This window comes from Pinus tabuliformis, chromosome 2_1 (assembly GCF_031772625.1).
Source record: "Pinus tabuliformis cultivar Carrire ecotype Pingquan chromosome 2_1, CPIR1, whole genome shotgun sequence".
Taxonomy (NCBI): domain Eukaryota; kingdom Viridiplantae; phylum Streptophyta; class Pinopsida; order Pinales; family Pinaceae; genus Pinus; species Pinus tabuliformis.
In genome coordinates this window covers 259,812,975-259,840,136 of record NC_142299.1, presented here as the reverse complement: position 1 = coordinate 259,840,136, position 27,162 = coordinate 259,812,975, and the positions used below count along the sequence as shown (strand labels likewise).

The 27,162-nt window shown below is 35.3% G+C and overlaps 1 protein-coding gene across 1 annotated transcript; it reads right to left on the bottom strand.

Moving 5' to 3' along the window:
- Positions 1–20,157: 20,157 nt before the first annotated feature.
- Positions 20,158–26,242, bottom strand: LOC149199726 (uncharacterized). Its single transcript, XM_089399439.1, has 4 exons — positions 26,080–26,242; positions 20,974–21,060; positions 20,788–20,880; positions 20,158–20,615 (listed from the first exon to the last, which is right to left on the bottom strand). Exons 1-4 carry the CDS (start codon positions 26,206–26,208, stop codon positions 20,418–20,420), a joined length of 507 nt encoding a protein of 168 aa, XP_089255565.1. The 5' UTR covers positions 26,209–26,242; the 3' UTR covers positions 20,158–20,417.
- Positions 26,243–27,162: the final 920 nt, after the last annotated feature.

Sequence of the window (27,162 nt, the reverse complement as noted above, 5' to 3'; positions counted from 1 at the left end):
TAAAAACTCTAACATCGAAGATGCAATGATGATTGGGATTCATGAAAGAAGACTCTACAGATTGTTGAATCTTCTCTCTCAAGATTTGTTTCACATTGAAGTAAATCCATATGAACTTTGGCAAAGAAGGTTTGGTCACCTTCACTACAAAATCTTAGCAACTCTAAATTCTATGGTGAATGGCATCCCTAAACTCAAGCAAGATCATGAAGGAGTATGCAAGGGATGTGCATTAGATAAAATTGTCAAGGGACCATTTGGAAGTAGTGCTTCAAGGTAAAAAGTAATTCTAGATTTCATTCACTCTGATGTTTGTGGTCCTATGTCTACAAAGTCTCTTGGAGATCATCTATATTATGTAACACCCATTGATGACCACTCAAGGAAAATTTGGGTCTATCTGCCAAAGACCAAGGATGAAGTATTCAACAAATTTCAAGAATTAAAAGGTGAAGTGGAGAACCTTACAGAAAGAAGGATAAATATGTTAAGATCCAAAAATGGAGGAGAATACATTTCAAAGGAATTCATAGCTTTCTATAAGGAGGTTGGGATTAAGAGGGAGTTGATAGTCTCATACAATCCTGAACAAAATGGTGTTACTAAATTAAGGAATCAATCTATTGAAGAAAGTGTAAGAGCCATGTTACATGGTCAAGATGTGCCAAAATATCTGTGGGGTGAAGCAACAAAGACCACTATATACATTCAAAAGTCGAACTCCTCACAGATCATTAGACAACATGACTCTTGAAGAAACATTCACTGGGAAGAAACCAAGTGTTGACCATCTCTGAATATTTGGTTTTCCTATCCATATTCACATTCCAAAGGATAAGAGAAAGAAGTTGGATCCTACAAGCATGAAGGGAATATTTGTTGGCTACAGTAATATTTCAAAGGCATATATGATCTACATAAAGGAAGGACACTTAATATAAGTAAGCCAAGATGTAATATTTGATGAAAGTATTGCCCCCAAGAAATCAAAGGACCTCCCGATGGATTTTGATGATGAAGAACTTCCAATATTTAAGGAAGAATGCTCAAGGGAGGAAGACAAATCAAATCATGAAGATGAAGGTGGCAGACAACCTATGCAAACCAGTGATCAATCTCGAAATCAAAAAGACATTGAATTGGTTGAGGTCTACACTTCTATATAGAGAAGGATATAGAGCATCCAAAGGCACATTCCAGGAAAGTAAGAATCCCAAAAGATATTCAGGGTATGAAACCTATATAACGAGGTTAATAGAATAAAAATCATTTACCTTTGAAGAGGGTGTCAAACAACAAGAATGGAAAGATTCCATGAATGAAGAATACTAATCAATAATAAATAATGGAGTCTCAGAGATCATTCCTAGGCCCAAAGAAAAATCTGTGGTAACTTCCAAGTGGTTCTATAAGAATAAACATGTGGCAGATGGAAGTATTGATAAATATAAGGAAATATTTGTGGCTAAAGGATTCTCTCAATAGGAAGGCATTGATTATGAAGAGACATTTCCACCTACAACAAGGTATACAAATATAAATTCATTAGTCTCTTTGGTATCATCGATGGGATGGAACATCCATCAAATGGCTATCAAGACTACATTCCTGAATGGCACTATTCATGAAGAAGTATATATAGAGAAATCCTTGGGATTTGAAGTCAAATATAGAGATACTTATATTTTCAGGTTAAATAGGGCACTATATGTCCTTAAGAAAGCACCAAGGGAATAGTATGCAAGGATGGATGTATACCTACAAATATTGGGCTTCTCTTAGAGTTCTGCAGATCCAAATCTCTATATCAAGGTTATGAAGGATGAACCTGTAATAATTCTTATATATGTGGATGGCCTTCTCATGATAGGTGTAGAAGGTCATATTCAAGAGTGCAAGAAGAAACTAGAAGCAAAATTCAATATTAAGGATCTAGGGTTTGTAGGTTTTAACCATGTACATAAATTAGCTACATACGAATTCTAAAACACATAAAATAAACAATGCAAGAGCATAACACATAAAACACATAAATACACAGAGATTTTCCCCTGGATCCCAAAACCGGGACTACCAGCTTGATTTTTCATTATGTTCCTTTCAATGTTACAATACATATTTATACATGCTAAAGTATCCAATGCTATGGACCAAACACCATCGTGTCTAAAACCATGGACCGAAAACCATCGCATCCAAAACCATGTGTGAAAAACATGCACAAAACCATAGGTAGGTCCACCCAGCCTAATATAGGGTCCAAAACAAAAATTTTCCCCATAGAGTGGGGTTACCTGCACCCGTCAAACTCCTTATGACTCCCACTGCTACACAATCAGTGCAATGAAGGGGGGGCTCCGCCTCCCTTCTAACCCCTCGGTTAACTACGTGGGCTGGTCGTGGAAAGAATATAACACAACCCAACATTCTCCCACTTGTTGTTTTGTTTCCACAGGGGGCCACAAGAGAGCTTAGTCATTTATCTAGCCCTACAATGCCCATTGTTTCTCTACCCCAAGAGAACTTCTCAGAGCTCATAGATTTTTTCAATGCATCTACAGTATTCTTCAAAGTGTCCACCTTTACTAGCAACACCTTTTTGTCTTCTATCATATCCCTCTCAAAGTGACACTGAACATCAATGTGCTTTTTATTTGAATGATATGCAGAGTTCTTTGCCAAGAAAATTTCACTTTGGCTGTCACAATATATCCTTATAGCTCCCTGTAATAACCCCATACTTGAACACAATATCTGCAACCAAACTGCTTCCTTGCTTGCATGAGTGGCTACCATGTATTCTGCCTCTGTAGTTGATAATGCCACTACAGATTGTTTCTTACTCATCCAACTGATTGCACCTCCAAATAGGTTAAACACATACCCACATGTAGATCTTCTTTGATCCAGATCTCTAGCCCAGTCTACATCAACAAAGCCGTGCGAATATCCAACACTCTATCCAATCTTGGTCTTCCTTAGTAGCACAAACCATAATCACTAGTGCCACGAAAATACCTGAAAACCCGCTTCACTGCTATGTAGTGCTCCTTCCTTGGTTTTGACATAAACCTGCTCAATACTCCCACTACATGTGCAATGTCTAGTCTAGTACAGACCATCACATACATCAGGCTACTGACTGCACTTGCATATGGAACACGAGACGTGTCCTCTTCCTCTTCTTATGTCTTCAGACACTGTTCAACAGATAACTTTACACCTACATGACAAGGAACCTTCATCGTTTTACTATTCTGCATATTAAACCTCTGCAATATTGTCTCGACATACTTCCTCTGGTTTAACTAGAACTTGATCGTTGTCCAATCTCTTTTAATTTCCATGCCCAAAATATAGTTTTCATCACCAAGATCTTTCATGTCGAATTTGGAGGAAAAACGGGTCTTCAAATCCTGGATAATTTCTTTGTCATTTCCAACCAACAACATATCATCCACATACAGGACCAGATAAATAACATGGTCATCAATTAATTTGAAATACACACAGTGATCTTCTTTGCTTCTGGTGAAGCCAAGTCCCCGTATAAATGTATCAAATTTCTGATACCACATCCTTGGTGACTGTTTTAAACCATACAGAGACCTCTTTAACTTGCATACCAATTATTTCTTACCCTTCACCGCAAAGCCTTCAGGTTGCTTCATGTAGATCTCCTCTTCCAAATCCCCATGAAGAAATGTTGTCTTCACATCCATCTATTCTACCTCAAAATCAAAAGCAATAGCAACAGATAAAAGTAATCTAATAGAAGTTACCTTGGCAATAGGAGAAAAAATATCACCAAAATCAATTCCCGGCACCTGGGAATAACCCTTTCCTACCAACCGAGCTTTGTATTTCTCCACCTTTCCTTCTGCATTTGTCTTCCTCTTGAACACCCATTTACTGCCAATGGGTTCCCTTCCAGCTGGCAACTCCACCAGATCCCAAGCCTCATTTTTGTACAAAGATGCCATTTCAACAACCATGGCCTCTTTCCAGAGTTTTCCATCCTCTGAATCTATTGCTTCCTTCACAGTTCTGGGATCATCATTAGTAATAGATAAAGAAAAATTTGTACAGAAAGCAGATGGACTATACCTTTCTGGCTGCCTTTTTTCTCAAACGGATCTTCTCACACCCGGAGTTTGTGGCTTTTCATCTTTTGATGCCTCCTCTGCTGTAGAGTCTAATTCTTCCTCCTTTAGCTCAAACTCTATCTTCTAAGGTTCCTTTAGTTGGACTTCATGTTTAATAACATCTTTCACCTCTCTGAACACCACATCTCGGCTGCACACAACCTTCCTTGTTACTAGGTTCCCAAGCTTATAACCCTTTAAAGCATCCTTATACCCAATAAAGATGCACTTTTCAGATTTACTATCCAACTTGGTTCATTTCTCCTTCGGAACATGTACATATGCATCACATCCAAATACCCTCAAATGTGAAAGAGAGGGTTTCTTACCAGTCCATACCTCTTGTGGAGTCTTATCCTCCAATGCTGATGAAGGTGATCTATTGACTAGGTAACATGCTGTCTCCACCGCCTCTGCCCAAAATTCCTGTCCTAACCTGGCACCACTGAGCATGCTTCTTGCCCTTTCCATCAATGTCTTATTCATTCTTTCTGCAACTCCATTTTTCTGAGGTGTATATGGAGTAGTCGTCTACTGTGCTATACCACACTTCTTACAAAATTCATCAAATTCCTTATTGCAAAACTCTCCACTGTTATTTCTCCTCAGCACCTTTATCTTCTTCTCTATCTGGTTTTCCACAAGAACCTTAAATTCTTTAAACCTGTCAAAGACTTCAGATTTCTTCTTAAGGAAATATATCCATGTATTCCATGAGAAGTCATCTATAAATGATACATAGTACACAGAATTACCCAGTGATGGAACCTTCACAGGTCCAAACACATCACTGTGCATAAGCTATAATATCTCTTTTGCCCTCTTACCACCAGAGGGGAAACTCACCCGATTTTACTTCCCATATACACAATTTTCACAGAAATCAAAATCCAGAGAGCTATTACTCATACCTTCTACCATACCTTTACCATGAAGTATTCGAAGGCCCTTCTCTCCAATATGTCCAAGCCTTTGATGCCACAACATGGTCTTCTCTCCAGAGACCACTAGATTTTTTGCTCCACTTTCAGGAACCACAGAACTATTGCACCCATCAACAACAGTGCTACCTTGTAGCTTGTATAGAGTTCCAATCCGAACTCCCCGCATCAATACCAGTGCTCCCTGAACCATCTTGTAGGTATCCTTCTCAAAGAGTATTTTTACACTTGCATCATCCATCTTGCTTACAGAAATCACATTTATGGCCAATGTAGGAATACGTAGAACACCTGGAAGTGTTCTAACCCTTCCACCTTGCAACTTCAACTTTACATTTCCGCGACCAATGATTCTAGCCTTCCTATCGTCCCCTATGAAGACATCACCACCATCGTATTTCTCATACTCGTAGAACCACTCTCTATGGGGAGTGAAGTGAAAGGATGCACCTAAGTCAATCAACCATGCCTCATGATCTAGATGCGCACTTGAAGAAGCCAAGTACACATCCCCACCTTCATCTGAGGTGGTTTTCGCCTCTGCAAAAGGAGCATCATTAGATCCCTTTCCTTTGTCAGGAGCTTTAGATTTACAGTCCCTTTTGTAGTGCCCTTCCTTTTCGCATTTCGAGCACACCACCTTTACAGGTTTTCCTAGAGATTTAGATCTCCCTCTAGATTTGCATCTCCCACTCGATGACTTATTTTTGTTTCTGTTCTGGGACCATCTTCATACAGACAAAGCATCACCATTCTGTCTCTCCATATTTGTCCATCCCATCTCCTTCGTTAGCAAGGATGAGACTATTTCATCAAACTGCAAGGTAGTTGCATTGCTACCTATTGCAATAACCAGACTATCCCACGAATCTTGTAAAGAACACAACAAACTAATGCACTTATTTTCATCTGAAATTTTGATATCAACAGATGATAATTGACTTACCACAGTATTAAACGCATTCAGATGCTCTGTCACCGAATCTCCATCTTTCATCTTTACGTTATATAGCTTTCTCCGTAGGAACAGTTTATTTACCAGAGGCTTAGATTGGTACAAAGTCCCTAACTTGTCCCACAAAGCCTTCATCATAGCTTCCCCTAATACATTTAACAATACTGAATCTGAGACACACAATCGCATTATGCTCTTTGCCTTCTGATCCAACTTCTTCCATTCTTCATTAGACACTCTCGTTGGTTTAGTACCCGGATCTACCATAATCGACTGATCTTTATCCACCAACAGATCCTCCATCTTGAGTTTCCATAACTCAAAACTCTGACCATTAAATTTCTCGATCTCGATCTTTCCATTTTTCACCATATTCTTTCACCACCAAAATCGATCTTGCAGATCTCCCACTGAACAGGGTCTAGCACAGGCCCGAGCGAAACCCCTCAGCAACAAAGGCGTGCCCTTGAAGCTAAAATAGCCCTATTACCAAATGTAGGTTTTAACCCTGTACATAAATTACCTGCATACGAATTCTAAAACACAGAAAATAAACAATGCGAGAGCATAATACATGAAACACATATACATAGAGATTTTCCTCTGGATCCCAAAATCGGGACTACCAGCTTGATTATTCATTATGTTCCTTTCAATGTTACAATACATATTTATACATGCTGAAGCATCCAATACCATGGACCGAAAACCATCACGTCCAAAACCATGGACCAAAAACCATCGTGTCCAAAACCATGGACCGAAAACCATCGCGTCCAAAACCATGTGCAAAAAACATGCACAAAACCATAGGTAGGTCTGTGCAACCTAATATAGGGTCCAAAACCAAAATTTTCTGGCGTGTTGCCCTGGACCCCATAGAGTGGGGTTACCTACACCCCTCAAACCCCTTGTGACTGCCCCCGCTATGCAATTGGCACAACGAAGGGGGGGCTCCACCTCCCTTCTAACCCCCCGGTTAACTACATGGGCTAGTCGTGGAAAGAGTATAACACAACCCAATAGGGTTGATGCATTATTATTTCGGGTTGGAAGTTTGGAAAGGACTTGATGAGATTTAACTAGGTCAAGGAAAGTATGTGATTGAGATGCTAAAGAAATATGACATGATGGATTGAGAACCTATCGCAACATCTACAATGGTAAGCTTGAAAAGGCTAAGAATTTTTGAATCAAGCCTACTGGATTCGACAATGTATAAACAATTGATTGGCTCACTGATGTACCTCGTAAATACTTCACCAAAAAATTGTTTTGAAATGAATGTTATCAGTCAATTCTAGGTAGATCCCAAGCATGATTATTGGATATTATCCAAGCATATACTGAGATATATGCATGAAATCCACTACTACCTAATTTAGGATAAGAAGAATGATGTCCACTTAATTGGATATACAGATTCTAATTAGGGAGGAAGTGAGAAGAATGGAAGAAACACCAGTCGAGGATGTTTTAGTTTAGGATCCTCCATGGTCTCCTTGATGAGGAGAAAATGAATTTCATTGACTAGTGTTAATGTTGAATATATTGCATCTTGTGAAGTAACCAAAGAAGTTGTCTAGTTGAGGAAGTTGTTGTCCAGCTTTTTTGAAGGACCAATGGACCTCACGATCATACATTGTGACAACTGTACCAGCTATATAAGATTGTCTAGAGACCCAGAGTTTCATGGAAAGACAAAGAATATAAATAAAAAGTATCACTACATTCAAAAGCTGCTACATGATGGAGTGTTTCAACTATGGTATATCTCCACTAATGAACTTGTCGTTGACATCTTGACAAAATATCTTCTTAACAAGAAGCTTGTGTATTTGAGAGACGAGCTTGGACTAGTTGATATATCCTCCCTAGTTGAGAGGGAGAGATATACACATCATTCTTATCTTCACTTTGCGAAGAAATAATGGAGTATTAGGTGAGCATCTTCCCTCCAATACTCTTTGAGGATAAGGTAGCGAATCGAAGGTAAGAGTAGTCATTGAAGACCAATATTCTTTAAGGAATTGCGAATCCAAGATAAGAATAGTCCTTTAAGAACATACCCTATGAACACCTAGGTGGTGTACGTTCCTTGAGAGATAATGATGATCGTGTTTATTAGTCATTGGTCACCCTACCATTGTGCTTTGATCTTATGAAGAGATAGAGATGTTAGTCAAGTCCTTCAATGTGACAATGCTAGTTGGTATGATGCTAAAAATATGGCTTACCAGTCCAACTCTTCATATGAGATCTCTTCAAATTGAGAATGTCCATGTATCATTTATGAATACCTCCCTAGTTAAGAGGGAGTGTTGAAAAATGTGTAACTAGGTTTAGTCTTTATAAATATGAAATTTACTTTTGAGTCTTGTATATTGTAGAATGAAAGAAAAATTATTATTTCTATTTTATGGAGCATGGGTTTCATGCTCAAGGCCTTTTATTTAGAGGTTAAGCGCCCATTGAGTGCTTCTAGGGCTTTTCCTAGGTCAAGAAGTCAAAAGAGTCATTTTCATATGATGACAACCCCATCAGGCACATTGTAACTTGTAAAAATATTTATTTTTGTATTTAAAAGTTTCAAAATACCCTCCGAGGCCATGTTTTCCTACCAGCTAAGAAGTTGGCACAAATTGGGGCACTTCATTCACCTTGGAAGCCTATATATATACAGGGGAACTTGAACTCATACGTACACAATTCATTCTCTCACCAAGCAAGCGAAGGAGAAGAATAAGGCTAGCGAAGGAGGAAGGATGAAGATCAAGTTATTGGGTTATTTATCTCTCTCTCTCTTTGCACGTGTGAAGGAAGAAGGCTAGGGTTTCTAATGTTGGGCTAGAGTTTTGTTGTTGCAAGATCGAACTTAGAGAAAGTGCAAAAATAAGGTTGAATAAAGCCTCATTAATTAATTCTCAAGCCCTAGAAGAAGGAGAAACTCAAGAGAATATCACAAGAAGCCTTGAAGGCCATAAATTTTCTCACATGTGTGAAGGAAGCAGTTGGTCGAAGGGTTGAAAATTCCAGACCCGCAGTAGAGGCAGAAATTTGTAGTTGGGGGTCCAAGTTGTGCTATTGGAAGAGATTTGAATAAATTTGACTTGGAAAAAGGAAGCACATCGTCAAGAAGGTTAGACTTGGTCTTAGAAGGGTGTTGGTCTTGGTCTAGAAGTCTTGGAATTCGTCAATTGAAGAATCTATTTGAAGAGGATGTTTATGGGTTTTCTAGTCAAGTGGAGAGTTTTTGGCCCTGGCTTGCAGCCTATATCATGTGTTCTTGTGTATTTTTGGTATTATTGTTTTGATAGTTGTTTGATGATAAGAATAACATGATAACAAAAGAAGAAGCTAATAAGTAAGAAAAAGTAAAAACACATCACAAGCAGTTATCAAGCATAAGATAAGTCGTCTTAACTTTTTCTCTCTGGATTTCTCAACTGTGTAGACCATTGCCATAATGCAAGCCTCCCTCTACAGGAGGATCCAACCTCCACTCATTCTCTAGCATCAACTGCAAGGGAGCTACAACCCTCTAATCTTATTTACTAGCTCTTATCAGAAGGGAGATCCTACCCCCTCATTGAAGGCTACAACCCTCAGCATGTTATGGACCACATTTTATAATATTTCAGATTGGATCCACCTGTCAATCAATCATCAAAACTTCAGGGTCACCTTTCATTAGTTTTTCACACTGGACCCGCACTCTAAAGTAAGCTCAGAAAAATATACCAAATTAGATATTGAATCATAGAATCTAAATACAATCATTGAATCACCACCAAGTATCAATCACCGATAAATTTAATTAATGATGCAACTAGTCAAGGCCTTACTATGTGACAATGCTAGTTGGTATGAGGCTAAAGATATGGCTTACCAATCCAACTCTTCATATGAGATCTCTTCATATTGAGAATGTCCATGTATCATTTATGAATACCTCCCTAGTTAAGAGGGAGTGTTGAAAAATGTGTAACTAGGTTCAGTCTTTATAAATATGAAATTTACTTTTGAGACTTGTATATTGTAAAATGAAAGAAAAATCATTATTTCTATTTATGTAGCATGGGTTTCATGCTCAAGGCCTTTTATTTTAGAGGTTAAGCGCCCATTGAGTGCTTCTATGGCTTTTCCTAGGTCAAGAACTCAAAAGAGTCATTGTCATATGATGAAGACCCCATTAGGCACATTGTAACTTGTAAAAAGATTTATTTTTGTATTTAAAAGTTTCAAAATACCCTCCAAGACCATGTTATCCTACCAGCTAAGAATTTGGCCCAAATTGTGGCACTTCATTCACCTTGGAAGCCTCTATATATATACAGGGGAACTTGAACTCCTATGGACACAATTCATTCTCTCACCAAGCAAGCGAAGGAGAAGAATAAGGCTAGCGAAGGAGGAAGGAAAAAGATCAAGTGATTGAGTTATTTATCTCTCTCTCTCTTTGCACGTGTGAAGGAAGAAGACTAGGGTTTCTAATGTTGGGCTAGGGTTTTGCTGTTGCAAGATCGAACTTAGAGAAAGTGCAAAAATAAGGTTGAATAAAGCCTCATTAAGTAATCCTCAAGCCCTAGAAGAAGGAGAAACTCAAGAGAATATCACAAGAAGCCTTGAAAGCCCTAAATTTTCTCACATGTGTCAAGGAAGCAGTTGGTCCAAGGGTAAAAAATTCCAGACCCGCAGTAGAGGCAGAAATTTGTAGTTGGGGGTCGAAGTTGTGCTATTGGAAGAGATTTGAATAAGTTTGACTTGGAAAATGGAAGCACATCCTCAAGAAGGTCAAACTTGGTCTTAGAAGGGTGTTGGTCTTGGTCTAGAAGTCATGGAATTTGTCAATTGAAGAATCTATTTGAAGAGGATATTTGTGGGTTTTCTAGTCAAGTGGAGAGTTTTTGGCCCTGGCTTGCAGCCTATATCCCGTGTTATTGTGTATTGTTGGTATTATTGCTTTGATAGTTGTTTGATGATAAGAATAACATAATAACACAAGAAGAAGCTAATAAGTAAGAAAAGGTAAAAACACATCACAAGCAGTTATCAAGCATTAGATAAATCATCTTAACTATTTCCCTCTAGATTTCTCAACTGCGTAGACCATTGCTATCATGCAAGCATCCACCTATAGGAGGATGCAACCTCCACTCATTCTCTAGCATCAACTGCAAGGGAGCTACAACCCTCTAATCTTATTTACTAGCTCCTATCAGAAGGGAGATCCTATCCCCTAATTGAAGGTTACAATCCTCAACACCTTAGAGACCACATTCCATAATATTTCATATTGGATCCACGTGTCAATCAATCATAAAAAATTCTAGGTCACCTTTCATCATTTTTTCACACTGGACCCACACTCTGAAGTGAGCTCAGACAAATATACCAAATTAGATATTGAATCACAGAATCTGAATACAATCATTGAATCACCACCAAGTATCAATCACTGATAAATTGAATTAATGATGCAACTAAATCACTAAATATTGAACCAACCCAAGTTACCAATAAACCAATAACTGATCAAAAAAAGATAAATCATGATTCATCAACCAATCATGCTAATAACCACACTATCATCAACACACAACAAATATGCAGTCATTCATTAGGGGAAATTTGAGGTCTAAAATGGGCCTCATAAGAAAAATGTACAACCCAAATAAACTTTGTAAAGACCAACATGATTCAAGATGATGATGTCAACCATGGGGGATGATTCACCATCTTTTGTGTAAAAAAGTAAAAAGATTAAAAATTAACAAAATAATAAAACTACTTTTTCAGCTTGTATTGTAAACTTATCTCCTTAAGGTTTTACTCAAATTTCGAGTAGGAGTACTTGTTGGATGAAAAATTTAATTCCTCATCCAAGGAATACCCATGCTGCATACTTTCGATGGACCCCACTACATGAGAAATGAGAAATACATGAAAAAACGTGATTGCAATCACATTTTCCGAGTATTTCTAATTTTTCGTGTAGCAGGTTCCATCGAAAGTATGCAACATGGGTAATCCTTAGATGAGGAATAAAATTATGCATCCATCAAGTGTTCCCACTCGAAATTTGAGTAAACTCATAAGGAGATAAGTTGAAAAAATATTTTTTTTTATTTTTTCACTATAACATTTGATGATGTAATCTAATTATTTTATTATTTCCACTATTATTTTATAATTTCCTTAGTAGGCCCATTTTAGACCTAAAAACTCCCCTAATGAAAAACCTTAATCAACTTCACCTTAGAATATATATGTGATTGTTCTAAAGCATATATGTGTGTGTGTTTCTTATGCATAAAACCTGCGTACATATCTCAAATCAATGAATATTGAACCATTGATTAACTGAATCATTGTACCATTGAACCAACCACTGAATCACAAAGCAGAGAACCAATCATAAATCACTAAACCAATCAAAGGTCACTGAATACAAATACCAAACCATACCTAGTGAAATTTCTATAACATTATCACTACTCAATATACCAAGCCACAACCAAATCAATCCAATCCAGACTGTCAAATATAGACCATTTTGGTCAAGACATCATTTACGAACAATAGAAAATAATCCAGACTTCATCAACTCTCATCATCAAGCAGAAAATAAAAACCCTAAAACACATACACAACTTCAACTAAACATATTTGTGTATATACACGCTTCCCATGTATAAAAACGGGATACATATTTCAATGTATTGAATACCAAAACATACCTCGGAATAGATACACATGTAACTTGGAAGAATATGTGTCTGTATGTGATAATGATGAAGAAAACATGCTTACAAATCTTAAATTATTGAATCAAATCTTTGTTACAAATCACAACACATGTCAAACCCAAATCTCTACTCATATATTACCAAAAGCTATAGATCTTTAGAAAATACATGTTCAAATCACATTTCCACCATAATCACAAACCTTGAATTGTTAGTCACTTAAAACATTTTGCAACAAGAAAATCAATCAAATATATACTTCAACATATCTTCAGATCTTTCAATTATGAATCTTCTCCTTGCTCCTTGGTGACACCAATTTCAGATCAGGTCATACATGAATAATCTATTACATTCAACACATAGCTCCTTGATCGCCTCCTTATATAGTTATTTTCCTTGCCAATACCATAGTCAAATCCCTTGATAATGTTGTTGGTATTCATTTGAAAGGATCAAATAAATGTTTTCAGCACAATACTATGGGAAATTTCCATGGTAGTAGCTCTTGATTTTTATTTTCCATGAGTAGGATTTCCGTATGTAACTTTTTTTCATAGAACATGTGTATGTGCATGACTATTATTCACAAGGATTGCATATACTTACTTAACACTTTCATCTTTTCTCAAAGTAAACCTATGAAAAACTAGGTTGATATCAAGGACATATTTGTCAAGTAGGTTTCCATCAAGGACACCACATTAGTCATATTGCCAACAATCTCCCCCCTTGGACTTGATGGAAACCTCTTTGGTGTTTGAAAGCCACCTGCAAACATCAAGTATTCTCTCCCCCTTTGACATCAAGGTCAAAGGACCAAAATAGGGTAAATTAAGTAATTCCCTTTGTAGAGCTCAATATTGTAACTTTGATTTGTTGATATGAATAATGAAATATGCATATTGACCATGCTCCCCCTGAGCATATGTTGCATCTTCTAAATATATGAAATAGAAGTACAAGACTTTATGACTCAAATACATGGTTTTTCATTTCATCTCTTATAATCAATGATTCTATGATCAGTCACCCAACATAATGGGGTTACATATTAGACCCATATTTTAAATCAATCACCCAAAATAATTGGATTACATAGATAGCATGACTTGATCCCAATAGCCCATACATGAATGAATTTTACAATGATTACAACATGGGTATTTATATGATTTTTACATAAAGAGACATACATGACATCCATAACCATAAACATGGATTTCAACAATGAAGTATTTGTGTAGAAAAAATATGATGATCATCAGTAGCTAGCATGCACCATATAGGTATTTGTAGCATAATCATGTGATAGAAGCAACATAAATGATATAATAACATCATGAACATCATCATGATCAAGAAGAAATATTTATACAACAATAATAATAGTAAGACACCACCCATAAATTCATCACATGAAATCCAAACATCACTGATAACCCATGACATAGTGACAAAATCACATATATAAGACTGGTGACAATGGTATGAATTCATTATAGACAACATCACGCAATAAGAATTTCTCCAGAAACCATAACGTCAACAATCAACCATTAGAAGCATAAAATATGCTACCCTGAACCTATGTCAAATCTTTATCATTTGATTACATTATATCTTTCTCATCAACCATAAAATAGATAAACCAACAACAATAATAAATTTTTTCAACAATTCATCATTCCTCATGAACTGATACTCTTTCAGACATTGTTAAACAAAATAAGGGCATCATTAAGAGATTGGAGCAAACCAATTTAGAAACGAAAAGCCAATAATGGACTGATGGAAACATATGAGGAGCTCCCCTTGAATCTATGCCACTTCTTTATCATCACTGAGAAGCATACATGACTGTATAAGTTAGGAATCATGTGCATACACGAATGTACTTTATGAGAAACATGCAGAAAATGTGAATTATTGATTTTTCATAGCCACAACTCCCTCGGAGTTCATATATTCTGTTATGCTAGATAAATTAGTAGAGTGAAGATGTGAGAATAATTCCTAACTTGTGTTGTATATACTTGAAGGGTCATGTCGAAGAGGTTTTGTGAATAGATTTGCACCTTGTTCCTTTGAAGGAATACATTCCAACTTGATTTTCTATTCAAGAACTTGCTCTCTAAGAAAATGGTATTTCATTGGAATGTGTTTAGTTTTTGAGTGCATCACTGGATTTTTAGAAAACTTATGGAACTTGTATTACCACAAAGAAGAGGTATAGGTTGAGGCAAAATGACTTGATTGTCTTGTAATTTTTGAATAACCCATATAATTGAGTACAACATGAAACAAAAACAACATATTATTGTTTAGGAGTTGATAAAGAAATATAGATTTGTTTCTTACTGAACCAAGAAACTAAGCATGGTCCAAAATAGAATTCTCCTCCACTAGTACTTTTGCGATCATGAACACTGCCAGCCCAATCTACATCAGAGTAAGCATGAAGCACACAATCTATGTTTTTGGGATACCATAATACAAGATCTCGAGTGCCTTGTATATACTTGAATATCCTCTTGACTTCCTTGAGATTTGTTTCCTTAGGATTTTCTTAGAATCGTCGAACTATGCCAATTGCATGCATAAGGTATGGTCTTGTACCAGTAAGATAAAGAAACTTTCCAATCATAGATATATATTTGGTTTGATTAAATAAAGGCGAGTCATCAACTTGGATGAGATTGCATCTTGTTTCCATGGGTTTGCATACATGTTTACAGTCTTCTAACCCATATTTCTTGATGATCTTCTTGAGATACTTAGTTTGAGAAAGGAATATACCATCCTTAGTTTGACGAATGTGAAGACCAAGAAAGAATGTTAGCTCACCAAGTAAATACATTTCAAATTCGTGTTGCAGGGTTGAAGAAAATCCTTGAATGATAGATCAACATTGCTTCCAATTATAATGTCATCAACATAAACCACTACTACCAAAAGTGTCTTTGGTCAAATTTGATATAGAGATTTTTATCTATAGATCGTTTCTTGAATTCATGTCGCTAAAGATACCCATCAAGATGATAATACCATGCATGTGAGCCTATTTTAACCCATATAGTTCATTCTTAAGTTTGAAAACAACATTTTTTTCATTTCCAAGTATGAATCCTTCAGGTTGTTCAATATAAACTTCTTCTTCTTGTTCCCCGTTTAGAAATGTAGATTTAACATCCATTTAATATACTTTGAAATTACAAAAGCCTGTAGATGCAAGAAACATTATTATCGCTTAAATTCTAGCTGCAGGTGCAAACGTCTCTTCAAAATATCTTCCTTCCTATTGAGCATAGCCTTTATATATTAGTGTTTCTTTGTTCTAGATTACTTCTCCATTTTCATTCAGTTTGTTTTTAAATACCCATTTTGTCCCAATTACATTTTTATTATGAGGCCTTGGTACTTTCTCCCATGTATGATTCTTTCCTATTTGATCAAGTTCCTCATTCATTTCCTTAACCCAACATTCATCTTTCCTTGCTTGATTCACATTTAGAGGTTAAATTGTGGAAAAAAAGGCTAAGTGGCTAGATGTTCTAACAAATTTTATTCTATTTTGTATTTCAACTTCTTTATCACCTAGAATTTGGGATTCACGATGTTTTTTTTTAACATAACTTGATGGTGTATTTTCTATCCTATTTACATTTTCATTTTCTTCTTCTGATGCTTCTATTTATTCTTCTCCTGCAGCTTCTTGTTGGGCGCAACCCAACTTGGCCAGATTTTGGGAAGAAATCAGAGTTTTATGGAAGTGCACAGTAGAAAAGATTTTGCATTGTATGAAGTGAACCACGCAACCGAGCAATTGAGCACAATGAAGACTGCATGGAAAAGTCACCACGCAACATCAGAGCTTTGCGACGAAGTCCCTTCCTTTTTGTAAAAGCATTAAAATATTGTAAAGTTGTTGGTTTTGGGCCATATCCCCTTGTATTTAGGAAACCATGTTATTGGGTTCATGGTAATATAACAATGTAAATCCCTCATCTAATAACATATATAGGGATGAATAATAAAGAAGTAGGGATGATGTATTGTAACATATATATGTTTATGTGATATTTTTGTGGTCTGTATTTTGGAGGAAGTTGAGGCTCCATAGCTATGTGCGCAGAGGCTTGGGTCTGCAACTTAGTGTGCAGACCATCTACAACTTAGTGCATAGACACCCTGCAGCTGTGTGTGTAGGGAAGAAAATTTTGTTGTACCGATTTCCATATTATAAGCAACAATTCTTATGGACATAGTCCCACATTGGGATGAATCAAGGTAAAATATATGTCTCAATTTTCATTTGCTTATTATCTGCACTTTATTTCAATACTTCACAGTTTATGAATGTTTATGTTGTGCTTAAATGATGAATGTAACTCTATGAAGTAAAGTGTAAGTGTGAAGTATTTATGAATACGAAGTAGTAGATAAGTACTAAAGCATAAATAAAATACATGGGTGCCATAATGCAGTATCCCTTAGGCTACAAAAACCTGGTTCTGTAACCTCCCATAGTCACTTCGAGTGAGACTACGATCTGCTTATAGTTCATTGCCAAGAAGGCCAGTGGTTGAGGGTTTTGTTGGTGCACAACACACTTTGAACCTGGGTCTAGCCAACCTAATCTAGAAAATGTTTTTGTTTCCAAGACCAGGATCTGTTTGATGGATATGTTTTGGCATCCATCGAAGAAATAAATTCAACAGTGGGTAGAAAACAAGGAACATGAATTTGCATATCATGAGAATAGAAACACTAAATTGTCATCTAAAATGTGGTTGGAGAAGTATATATTTGAAGATCAGTATGAAATATTATTTGGTTCCTTTCACACCAAGCTGTACGAGTGGATTTCAAGGTTGATAGAAAGAAAGAATTCTTTTAAAGAAGATGAACCTAAGCATTGGACTCCATAATTGATACAACAACTAAAGAACATTAATAATATAATTTCAAGAGTTTTTGATTTCTAGGTTGACAACATTTTAGGAGGATTTATTATTGAGATCACAGTAGATTCAACTGTGTCATACAACAAAGCTAAATGAAAAAAATTCATAGGACTGCGAGGTAAGGTCTTGAGATCTTTGAAATTCTCAATTAAAATTATTTTATGTGAGAAGGGAATTCTTCGAATACAGTTAGATTAGTAGAATATGTTTCAAAAACGATTTGAAGAAGAGACTAGAACAACACGAAGTAGAAAAAGGTATTGAGTAGACACTAAGAAGAGATATCATGGCCAAGGTTCGAAACTTTTCATAAATACTAACAATAGCCTCTGCTGAGTGAATCCGAAGGTGAAGAAAACCCCCCTAAGAATCCCAAAGGAACTTCGCAATTTTCACCCTTTCAGCCTGAAAGTGTGTCGAAGCCTGAATCTATCCAAATTCAGACAAATTTTGGTTTTCCCCACCCCTACCCCAATCTGCCTCCCCTTACGAATCCCCCTCCCCCCGAGAATAATGATGGATGATGATGTTAAATTATCGATCTTTAAAGGAAATGTATTAGAGGATCTGGAGAAGTTTTGGTTCTTATGTGAAGTAGTATGGACCGCGAAGCAGGTCCATGATGAAAATGTGAAAAATACGCAGCTCACCACGACATTACACTACAACAAAACCAGCGATTTGCGCCAGATTTAGCGCCCAATTTTAGTGCATTTTTTTTGTAATTGTGATGAGCAACCTGCGCTAAATCTGGCTCTATTGTACAATTTTTAAAGCGTCCTTTTTGCACCTGATTTTGCATCCTTTTTCACGCTAGATTTTGCATCATTTTTTACACCAAACTATGCATCATTTTTTGCGTCAAATTTTGAACCAAGATTTGCATCTTATTTTATGACAGGTTTTGCTTCTAGTTTTGCGTCATTTTTTGCATCTATTTTTCATTCTCTTTTGCTTCCTATTTTGTGTCATTCTTTGCTTCCATTTTTGCACCATCATTTGCATCAAGTTTACACTGTATTTTGAATCCAATTTAACGTCTTTTTATGCATCCATTTTGTGTCAGTTTTTGCATCTAGTCTTACGCCAGGTTTTGTATCTAGTCTTACACTAGTTTTTGCTTCTATTTTTGCACCAGCTTTGGTGCCTATCTTTGCACCATGTGTTGAATTTGATTTAGCACCAAATTTTGCATCCATTTTTGTGCCCATTTTTGCATCTTTTTTTGGACCATTTTTTACATCCACATTTACATTTGATTTGTCTCCATTTTTCCCATCTCATTTTGCACCATATTTTGCATCATTTGTTTCATCCAATTTTGCATCATTTTTAACACCATCTCTTGCATCTAATGTTACATCATTTTGAGCATCCAAATTTGCATTTATATTTGCATCTTATGTTGAGTCATGTGTTGTGTCCACCTTTGCATATTATTTTGTGTCTAATGGTACATTCAATTTAGAGCCATTTTTTACGTCTACTTTTGTATTTGTTTTTGCACCAAGTTTTGCATCCAATTTTAAGCTATTTTATGCCCCTTTTTGCACCATTTTTTTGTGTCTACTTGTGTCCAATGTTGCACCATTATTTACACTGACTTTTTCATCCAATTTTGCATTTTTTTGGTGTCTAGTTTTACATCGTTTTCACCATCCAAATTTGCATCTTTTTTTGCCTCATTTTGTGTCCACATTTGCATATAATTTTGTGTCTGAGTTCGAGCCTAAATTTGCATGTGATTAGGAATCATTTTTTACATCCAATATGGCATCCTTGGTTTCACATTTTTTCAGCCCCATTTTGCATCTTGTTTTATGTCTTTTCTTACATCTTTTTTTTTTCCTTTTTTGCATCCAAGTTTGCATCCCAAATTTACACCATTATTTGCATCATCATTTGGCATATTAATTTGTAACGTTTTTTGCTTCTTTTTAACGCTCAACTTTGCATCTTATTTTACATCTAGTTGTTGTCTTTTTTTGCATCTAATTTGGTGCCCATTTATGTGTCCTTGTTTTTGCCCAATTTGATATCCTTTTGTATGCCATGTTTTGTTCCCTTCTTTGTGTCAACTATTGCACAATTTTTCACTTCTAATTTAAAACACTTTGTATGTCAATTGTTTGCATTTTGTATTAATTCCTAGTTTAACATCCAATTTTACTTTCAATTTTGCATCCATGGTTACATCCGCATTTGACTTCTTATATAGAGTATATTTTTCTTTACATATATGACCCCCTTTATAGATTCATAGTGAAATATATGATAGTTTCTAATTATCATTAAAGCAGATATCACAATTCAAAATCATTTGTAAAGAAATTTAAGAGAAATTGACAACATCCATCCAAAAAAATAACAATGTGTCATTAACAATTTTCAAAACATGTGTAAAATAGCAACATAATACTAATAAAATCAGTATTATTTTTAATCAAAACAAGTAAAATTCAAATATGATTAACAAATCAAAATATTTCATGAATATCGTTATTCTACGATAAATTAACAACATACATAAATCAAACTCATCGTATGATTACAAAATCAAAATGTCTCATTGATATAGGGTAAATTCACAATACCCATCTAAACATAACAATGTAATTCTACACAATAATTTCTTCATAAAAAACAATGCATGTGCATGCCTAGCTACCACCACCAAGATCATCCTCATGATCATCTTGACCATCCTCATTACTCTGATCCACATCATCACCAACACCGCAACTATCATCATCATCTCCTCCTTCACCACCATCATCCTCATCCTCATCCTCATCATCTCCTGATATATGTTGAACATAATTTGGATCATCGTCTTGGCAATCATTACCTATAGCATTCTGACAAAAAAAATCAATATTACATGTTAGTATTAATTACATAACACAATGCATGTTTTTGTTATACAATGTTAACCATAAAATGAGGTAAGATATAATATCTAATAGTACTAAAAAATAAAATGAAAATATGGTTTAAAAGTATATTGGAAATCCAACTAAGATTACATACCATAGAGTCCATCCAAACAACAAATTCAACCCATCTCTTTTGCTGCAGCACCTCCTTTTCCAAATGATTTGGAGGTCTTCCATATTTTAGTTCCTATCAATCAGTAAATAGGGAGAAATTAGATAACAATGACTTTCTTCTTGTACAAAATTTATTAAAAAAATATCACATGTTTAATATACTTACAAAGGTTGTTATCAGTGCTTTTAAACCTTTCTGGCCACTACGATGAGTGACTTTTGTCTTGGTTAACCTCGCCTTGGATGCCTTGTCCTTAAACATAAACCAATTCAATTTATTTTCACACAAATACATGTCTAAGATACTTATAAGTATTAATACATTCTAAATAATGTTTAATGAAAAATTCAATACCTGAATTCTCTCATTGCCGGCTTTTCTTTGTGCATCCAACTTCTCATATGATTTTACAAGTTCTTTCTATACTTTAAAAGGTATGTCAATAGGTCTTTGTTTCAGTCTTTGATCTTGAGGCATTTTTTTAATTTTTCTTGTTTGGTTAAAAATTTTGGTTAAAAAAAACCGAACAAGTAATTCACATCAATGGCATGGGGACTCTATGGATATGTGTAAAAAAATGGCTATAAAGAAAACATCCAAAAAACATATGAGCTCTCCCTTTGATGGTCACTTGGGGCATATGGCTGGAAAGGAACAACTCCATTTTCGAAAATCAAGGACAATCCTTTCTCAAAGTCCTTCCTAATATTTGCTCCAAATGTCTTAAAATGAAAAACAAAATTCAAACGTCATCCTTAAACATCTCCCTTAAATATAAGGTTGGACCATAAATTCTTCACTTTTATTGTTATCGGCTCTAGAATGATTTTTCTATATGCAATTATATAATGAATTATGTGTGCACTAATGAAAAAACATTGAGTTTCATTTTTCATAATCAGAAACAATGAAAAAAGAATCACACGTAACTAGCATCATTTTGGAAATTTTATATTAATTAAAAATCTTTAACATGTTTTCCTCCCATATCTCATAAAAGGTGTGAAATTTTTTATATACTCTCCAATAAGCCTAAGGATCACATACCTTTTAAAACTTTCCATTACCATTATATGTTTCTCCTTGAAGATATATAATATGTTTCTTCTTTAACATATATATTATGTTTCGCATTTCTTAATATTTGACAAAATACTAAAGTTGAAAAGAATATAAAATCTCACTTTTTAGAATATTTTATGATATAAGAGATTGATTTAAGTGATGTTTTGGGTTAGAAGAGGTTAGCTTTATATAATAAAAGAATATTAACAATTTTAAAGTCTAAATTTTGACAATTCAACATAATTTGGCTTTACATAATGATAAAAAAGAAATTAAGAATTTTTATTTCATATATCTTATTTATAACATTTTAATGGTTTATTCATATAGTAATAAAAAGTTCATATTTATAGGCAATTTAAAAATGATAATTTTAAGAGTGTTTACATCTAAAAAGTGTGGAAATAGTTTGAGATATGGTAGCACACAGTGTCCCATCATTGTGAGTTTTTAAATGTGTATCTAAACCCCTTTTGAAACTAACAATCTATCTTTTAAGTGTGCAGAAAAATCATCAGATTATTCAGCCCTTGGAAGCCCCAAGTACATAGATTTTGAAGTGGCTTCACCTTGTTGGGCTCCTCGGCTTATCTAATGATTGTTTCGCAATGACTTGGCCAGGCCCTAAATTAATTAAAAATATATATATTTCTTCACTCAATTTTTCTCCTAATTCAAGTGCAAATACAGTTAGATATGCTTATTAGAGCTTGTAATTTTTATTTTGTGAATATTTTAAATAATTTTACTAATCCTGGTAGTTATTTATCATTATACATATAGCCATTTGTTCTCCATTTTCTTGTGAGACGGATAGGGTTTCTTCATGAAATTGTTTTGCAAGTTGATATTCAAGAGATCAATTCCTAGAAGCTTTCAGCCCTTACAAACCCTATACATCTAGGGTTTGGGCCTAAAATTACCATTTTTTTAGTGTTGTCCAGCATTTTGTTAAGGCCGTGATGGGTTTAAGGCCTTACTAGGCCTCACTAAAGTTCGATCTTCAGTTCTGTGGCTCTTTTCCCTCAACGCTCAACTATTCTTGAGGCTGCAAGCCCTTCAAGGGCTAGTTTTCCTTGCAAATATGGTCTTAACCAAGGGTTCATCATCAAATTTATTTGCAAATAAGTTTGTGGTTGCTCTCACTAAATTTAGTGTCAGATCTGACTTCGTATGATGTTGCAGACTCATTGCAAATTTCTTGAAGGACAAAAGTCTGGTTATTAAGCTCATTGGGGTAGCCGCAGTAGTTGTGAGGCGAGAAAACCCTAGCCACAGGCATAAAAAGGCCTCTAGGACCCAGCCACAGGCCTGTAGTGGCTCTTGGAACTCTAAACCAGCCCTAAAAGGAAGCCACAGGGCATTGGAGTCTGTTCTGTTCATTTATATTGCCATTACTAATACTTTGTTGCAGGTTTGAAGACAAGTTTTGAAGGCAGGATTTGATTATAACGCCTGTTGAAACATAATAGCCAGATACTGCACGTTGCACATTATGGTTTTTCTTATTGGTTGGTTGAAACATAATAGCCAGATAGGGGTTGGTTATGGTTTTTCTTATTGGTGCAACTAGCCAGATACTGCACGTTGCACATTCTGCAATTTTCCCTTGACCCTTATATGATAAGCTGGTATAACCAACTACACACTTGCAAAAGGAATGTGTAGGCAAAGATATATTCAAGAAACCTTACTAATATAATGTTTGTTTGAATGTATCTTGTTCCTCAATCTCATGGGACTAGTAAGGAAGCTTGCTACATAGCTTTTGCCTTGATTTAGTTAGGGCCAGAAATGAGACTCTGATCATATGCAACCAGCAAGTTACCATTTGGGTTGTTGTATATTTCTTCAGCTGGCATATTGGTCACCTCAATTTGTTGGGGTCAGCCAGATTTCAAGCAGCTGGATATTTCCATATTGCCCCTACTCACAGTAAAAATTTACCTTGAACATTCTATATAGTATTATCTTGACCTAAATAGGACAAGAACGAGCACTCTTGTCATGTGTCACTTGAATCTTGAAAGAAAACTTCCATGTAAACTACACCTCCATTACCATATCATTGCCTATTCTCAAGGATGGCATTCACATCAGACAGTTGGATCAAGAAGAGGTATCTTGCCAATAAGTTCCACAAGCCATGAAGATAAGTACAAGGCTGCATGCCCACCATTGGGTAAGTTCCCTGGGTTTCTGCACTTCATCCACACATAAACCCTATATTGAACCCTCAAACAAACCCTGAATTTTCCCATCAAAACTACAAGACTTGGCCTTCAAAGTTCAAATTAGGCCTAAGCTCAACCTTCAAACATCAAAATTTGGCCACCAGAACAAACCTGAAACTCAACCTCAACAACATTGAAGTTCGGCCTTCAACAGGGCTAAAACTCGGCCTCTAGAACAGCGTTGCAACTCACCTTCTAACTAGGACCAAAAACCTTCACAAAGAGTGCCAAAAACCCTTCCCACAAGAAAACTCTCCAACTATGCTTCACTTGGTTCATGAGGTATGAACTTTAGAATTACTCCTTTGCTTGCTTAGACAAACCTGAATTGGCTTGAGCGAGTAAGTCCTAGGTCCCTACACATAACACCTATATATAGTGTGTTTGACCACCAAAAGCAAGGCCGACTTGCCCACTGGCTAGGCTAACTTGGCAGACTATAATATTGAAAAAAATCATCTCTTTAACCAAAAGAAGTTAGGGGGAGTGCCATATAATGTTGCAAAAATCTTGGAATAAGCTTTCCAACCATATATATATATATATATATCATGTTTCATAATTGGAGTAAAAATGCATTCAAAGATAGGATACCTAAATGGGACATCAAAAATCCAAAAACAATATTTCAAGAAGGTGTGTCATATATCGTTGGAAAGGTCTCAAAATATGTTATTTGACTATATAACTCTCTTTCATTTGGATAGCCTTTGACATCAATAACAACCATTTTCAACATACATAATTCAAAAGAATCTGTTGCTAAAATTTAGCTACTTTTCACATGGCTACCATCCATCGTCTATCAGTTGAAATGTTAGACAAAAGGAAACAAGCCCAATACAACAAAAAGAGAGAATTAATAGCCTGTAATATGTCAAGACAACAATCCACAAACAAGAAATAAGTGGCAGAAAATTTATAATAACACTTGCCCTTCTGTGCCTTCCAGGGTGGAAGGAGATGCGAATATAAACAAAGGATTCACGCTCTTAGTTTAATAATAATTAACTACTACCGTTATGTAACCATTCTGTAATTACTAATGGGCAAAAATAATAACATCTTACCCCACACTCACTTTTGGGAAAAAGTGGTGGCTGTGGAAAACTGTATGTAAAAGTACCAAAGGCAAAGGAATGTATTGATGCTCAAAGAATCATCGAAATGAGACCAAAAATCTTCAATTAATGCTCTGTTGTCCAATACAGTGTTGCAAAGATTGGTTATCTATCATCAATATCATGAGATATCATGATTCTCTCAGCTCAGGGATATTATCAGCAGAAAAAGTTGTGAATTTTACAAATTTTGAACATATCATGATATTTTGAAAATATCCTAATATATCAACAAAATGTCACCAAAAAATGGAAAATATTAGCTGAGTTAGCAGATTATTGGATTTTTTGGCTCAGTTTGAAGTGGTATCAAAGCTTTTTCGAGGTACAAAGTGGAAGAATTTTTATTTTTTTATATAAATTTTTCAAAGGAAAAAGAGGACAGCAAAAAGCAAATCAAATTCTAAAATTTTAAAATATGAAGAAACCAGTTGTAGATCTGGGTTCCTCTAGAAAAATACCCAGCGTCAAAAAAATTGTGCAAATCAGAGCCTAGGAAATGGAGTTATTGTTGATAGAAAACCAAAGTTTTAGGGTTTTCCTGAAATCTTGCCTGTAAGCCAAAATAGAGTCAAAATTTTCCATTGAAAGCTCAGAATAACTGAACCAGAAATAACCCTTGTGAAATTTGCTGCTTAAAACATTGTTTTGAGCACGGCCTCTTTCTTCAGATTTATTTTAGATAATACGGTAGCTTATTTAATGAAATATTTCCAGAAAGTTGAAATATGGCAAATTTTTCCAATCAAGAACTCTAAATAATTTCATTAGGACAAGGCGTAGAGGATTCATGACGGCGACAAGAAAATAATGGCGCTTTGCAATTTTAGCACTCTCTTGTAGAAAAATACCTTTTCTGAAATCGTTTTGACCACGAAGAAACGCAGATGAACTGTTGGAAGTCGTGCAGAGAGAGATCTGGTGGCTCGTGGATCGATTCTGGGGCAATGTTTATGCGATTGCAAACCATGATTGTTCATATGCGAGCTACTGAGCTCGTTGAGAGGGATACGCGCAATGGCGCCAAACTACCAAGAGGATTTGAATTTAAAAGCGGGATAGAATATCTACCATCCGATTATGTCATCGACGGTCATATATTTGTGCTTCAGTGAAACGGATTTTCAAAGAATTTGAAATATTATACATTTTATAGAATTTGAAATATTATACATTCTATTATTTAAGCTGAATAATAGTTTTACTTTGGAAAAATAATTGGGCACATCAAATAAAATATTGATGCGACGGACATCGAACTCCGAAACAATAATGCACCCTTCTCTTACTCCAAAACATTAATGCACCCTTCTCTAGCTGATGTGTCAATGTTTTCTTTGAAGTGGAACTTAAAGAATTAAGTAATTATTCATTATTAAATTGGGATTTTATATAAATTAATTGATTATTTATTAATGTTAATTTCATTTTATAATTTTATAGTAATTTTTAATAGATTTTTGTTAAAGATAATTATTTGAGCTATTATTGTATCAAGATTTTTGTTGTGTCTTTTATTATTATATTTTAATCCACTTTAAACATGCTCAAAATATGTTTTCATCTTCATTTGTGGAGATTATCTACTTGCATATTCAAAAAGTTTTGATGTAGTTTTTGCCTTGAAAAATGATTATTGTGATTGTAATGGTGAGAAATTATTCTATAAACAGTGTTAAGTGTTATTTAGAATAAATGAGAAATTCTTTTTGAATATATAAGACTAATCTTTGAGAGAATAGATATATATTCCCTAATTATCACATAAACAAGGGGTTAATCTTGCATTTAGTGCTTTATCTCTGTAGAGTTTCGCTAAACAAAGGGAATACCTCCTCCTGCGTGACTTCGATTGTCCCTCCCTCTTACAGGATTGCAAAGCATTAAGAATTGAATCTTCTTTATTTTAAAGATGTAGTCTTGTCGAATATACC

Coding starts and splice junctions, on each gene's coding strand:
- LOC149199726 (XM_089399439.1), bottom strand. CDS start 26,208: ATGAACAATCATGGTTTGCAATCGCATAAACATTGCCCCAGAATCGAT. Junction 21,061..26,079: donor TCAAAACGATTTCAGAAAAG/GTATTTTTCTAC, acceptor TTTATGTTTAAG/GACAAGGCATCCAAGGCGAG. Junction 20,881..20,973: donor AAGCACTGATAACAACCTTT/GTAAGTATATTA, acceptor ACTGATTGATAG/GAACTAAAATATGGAAGACC.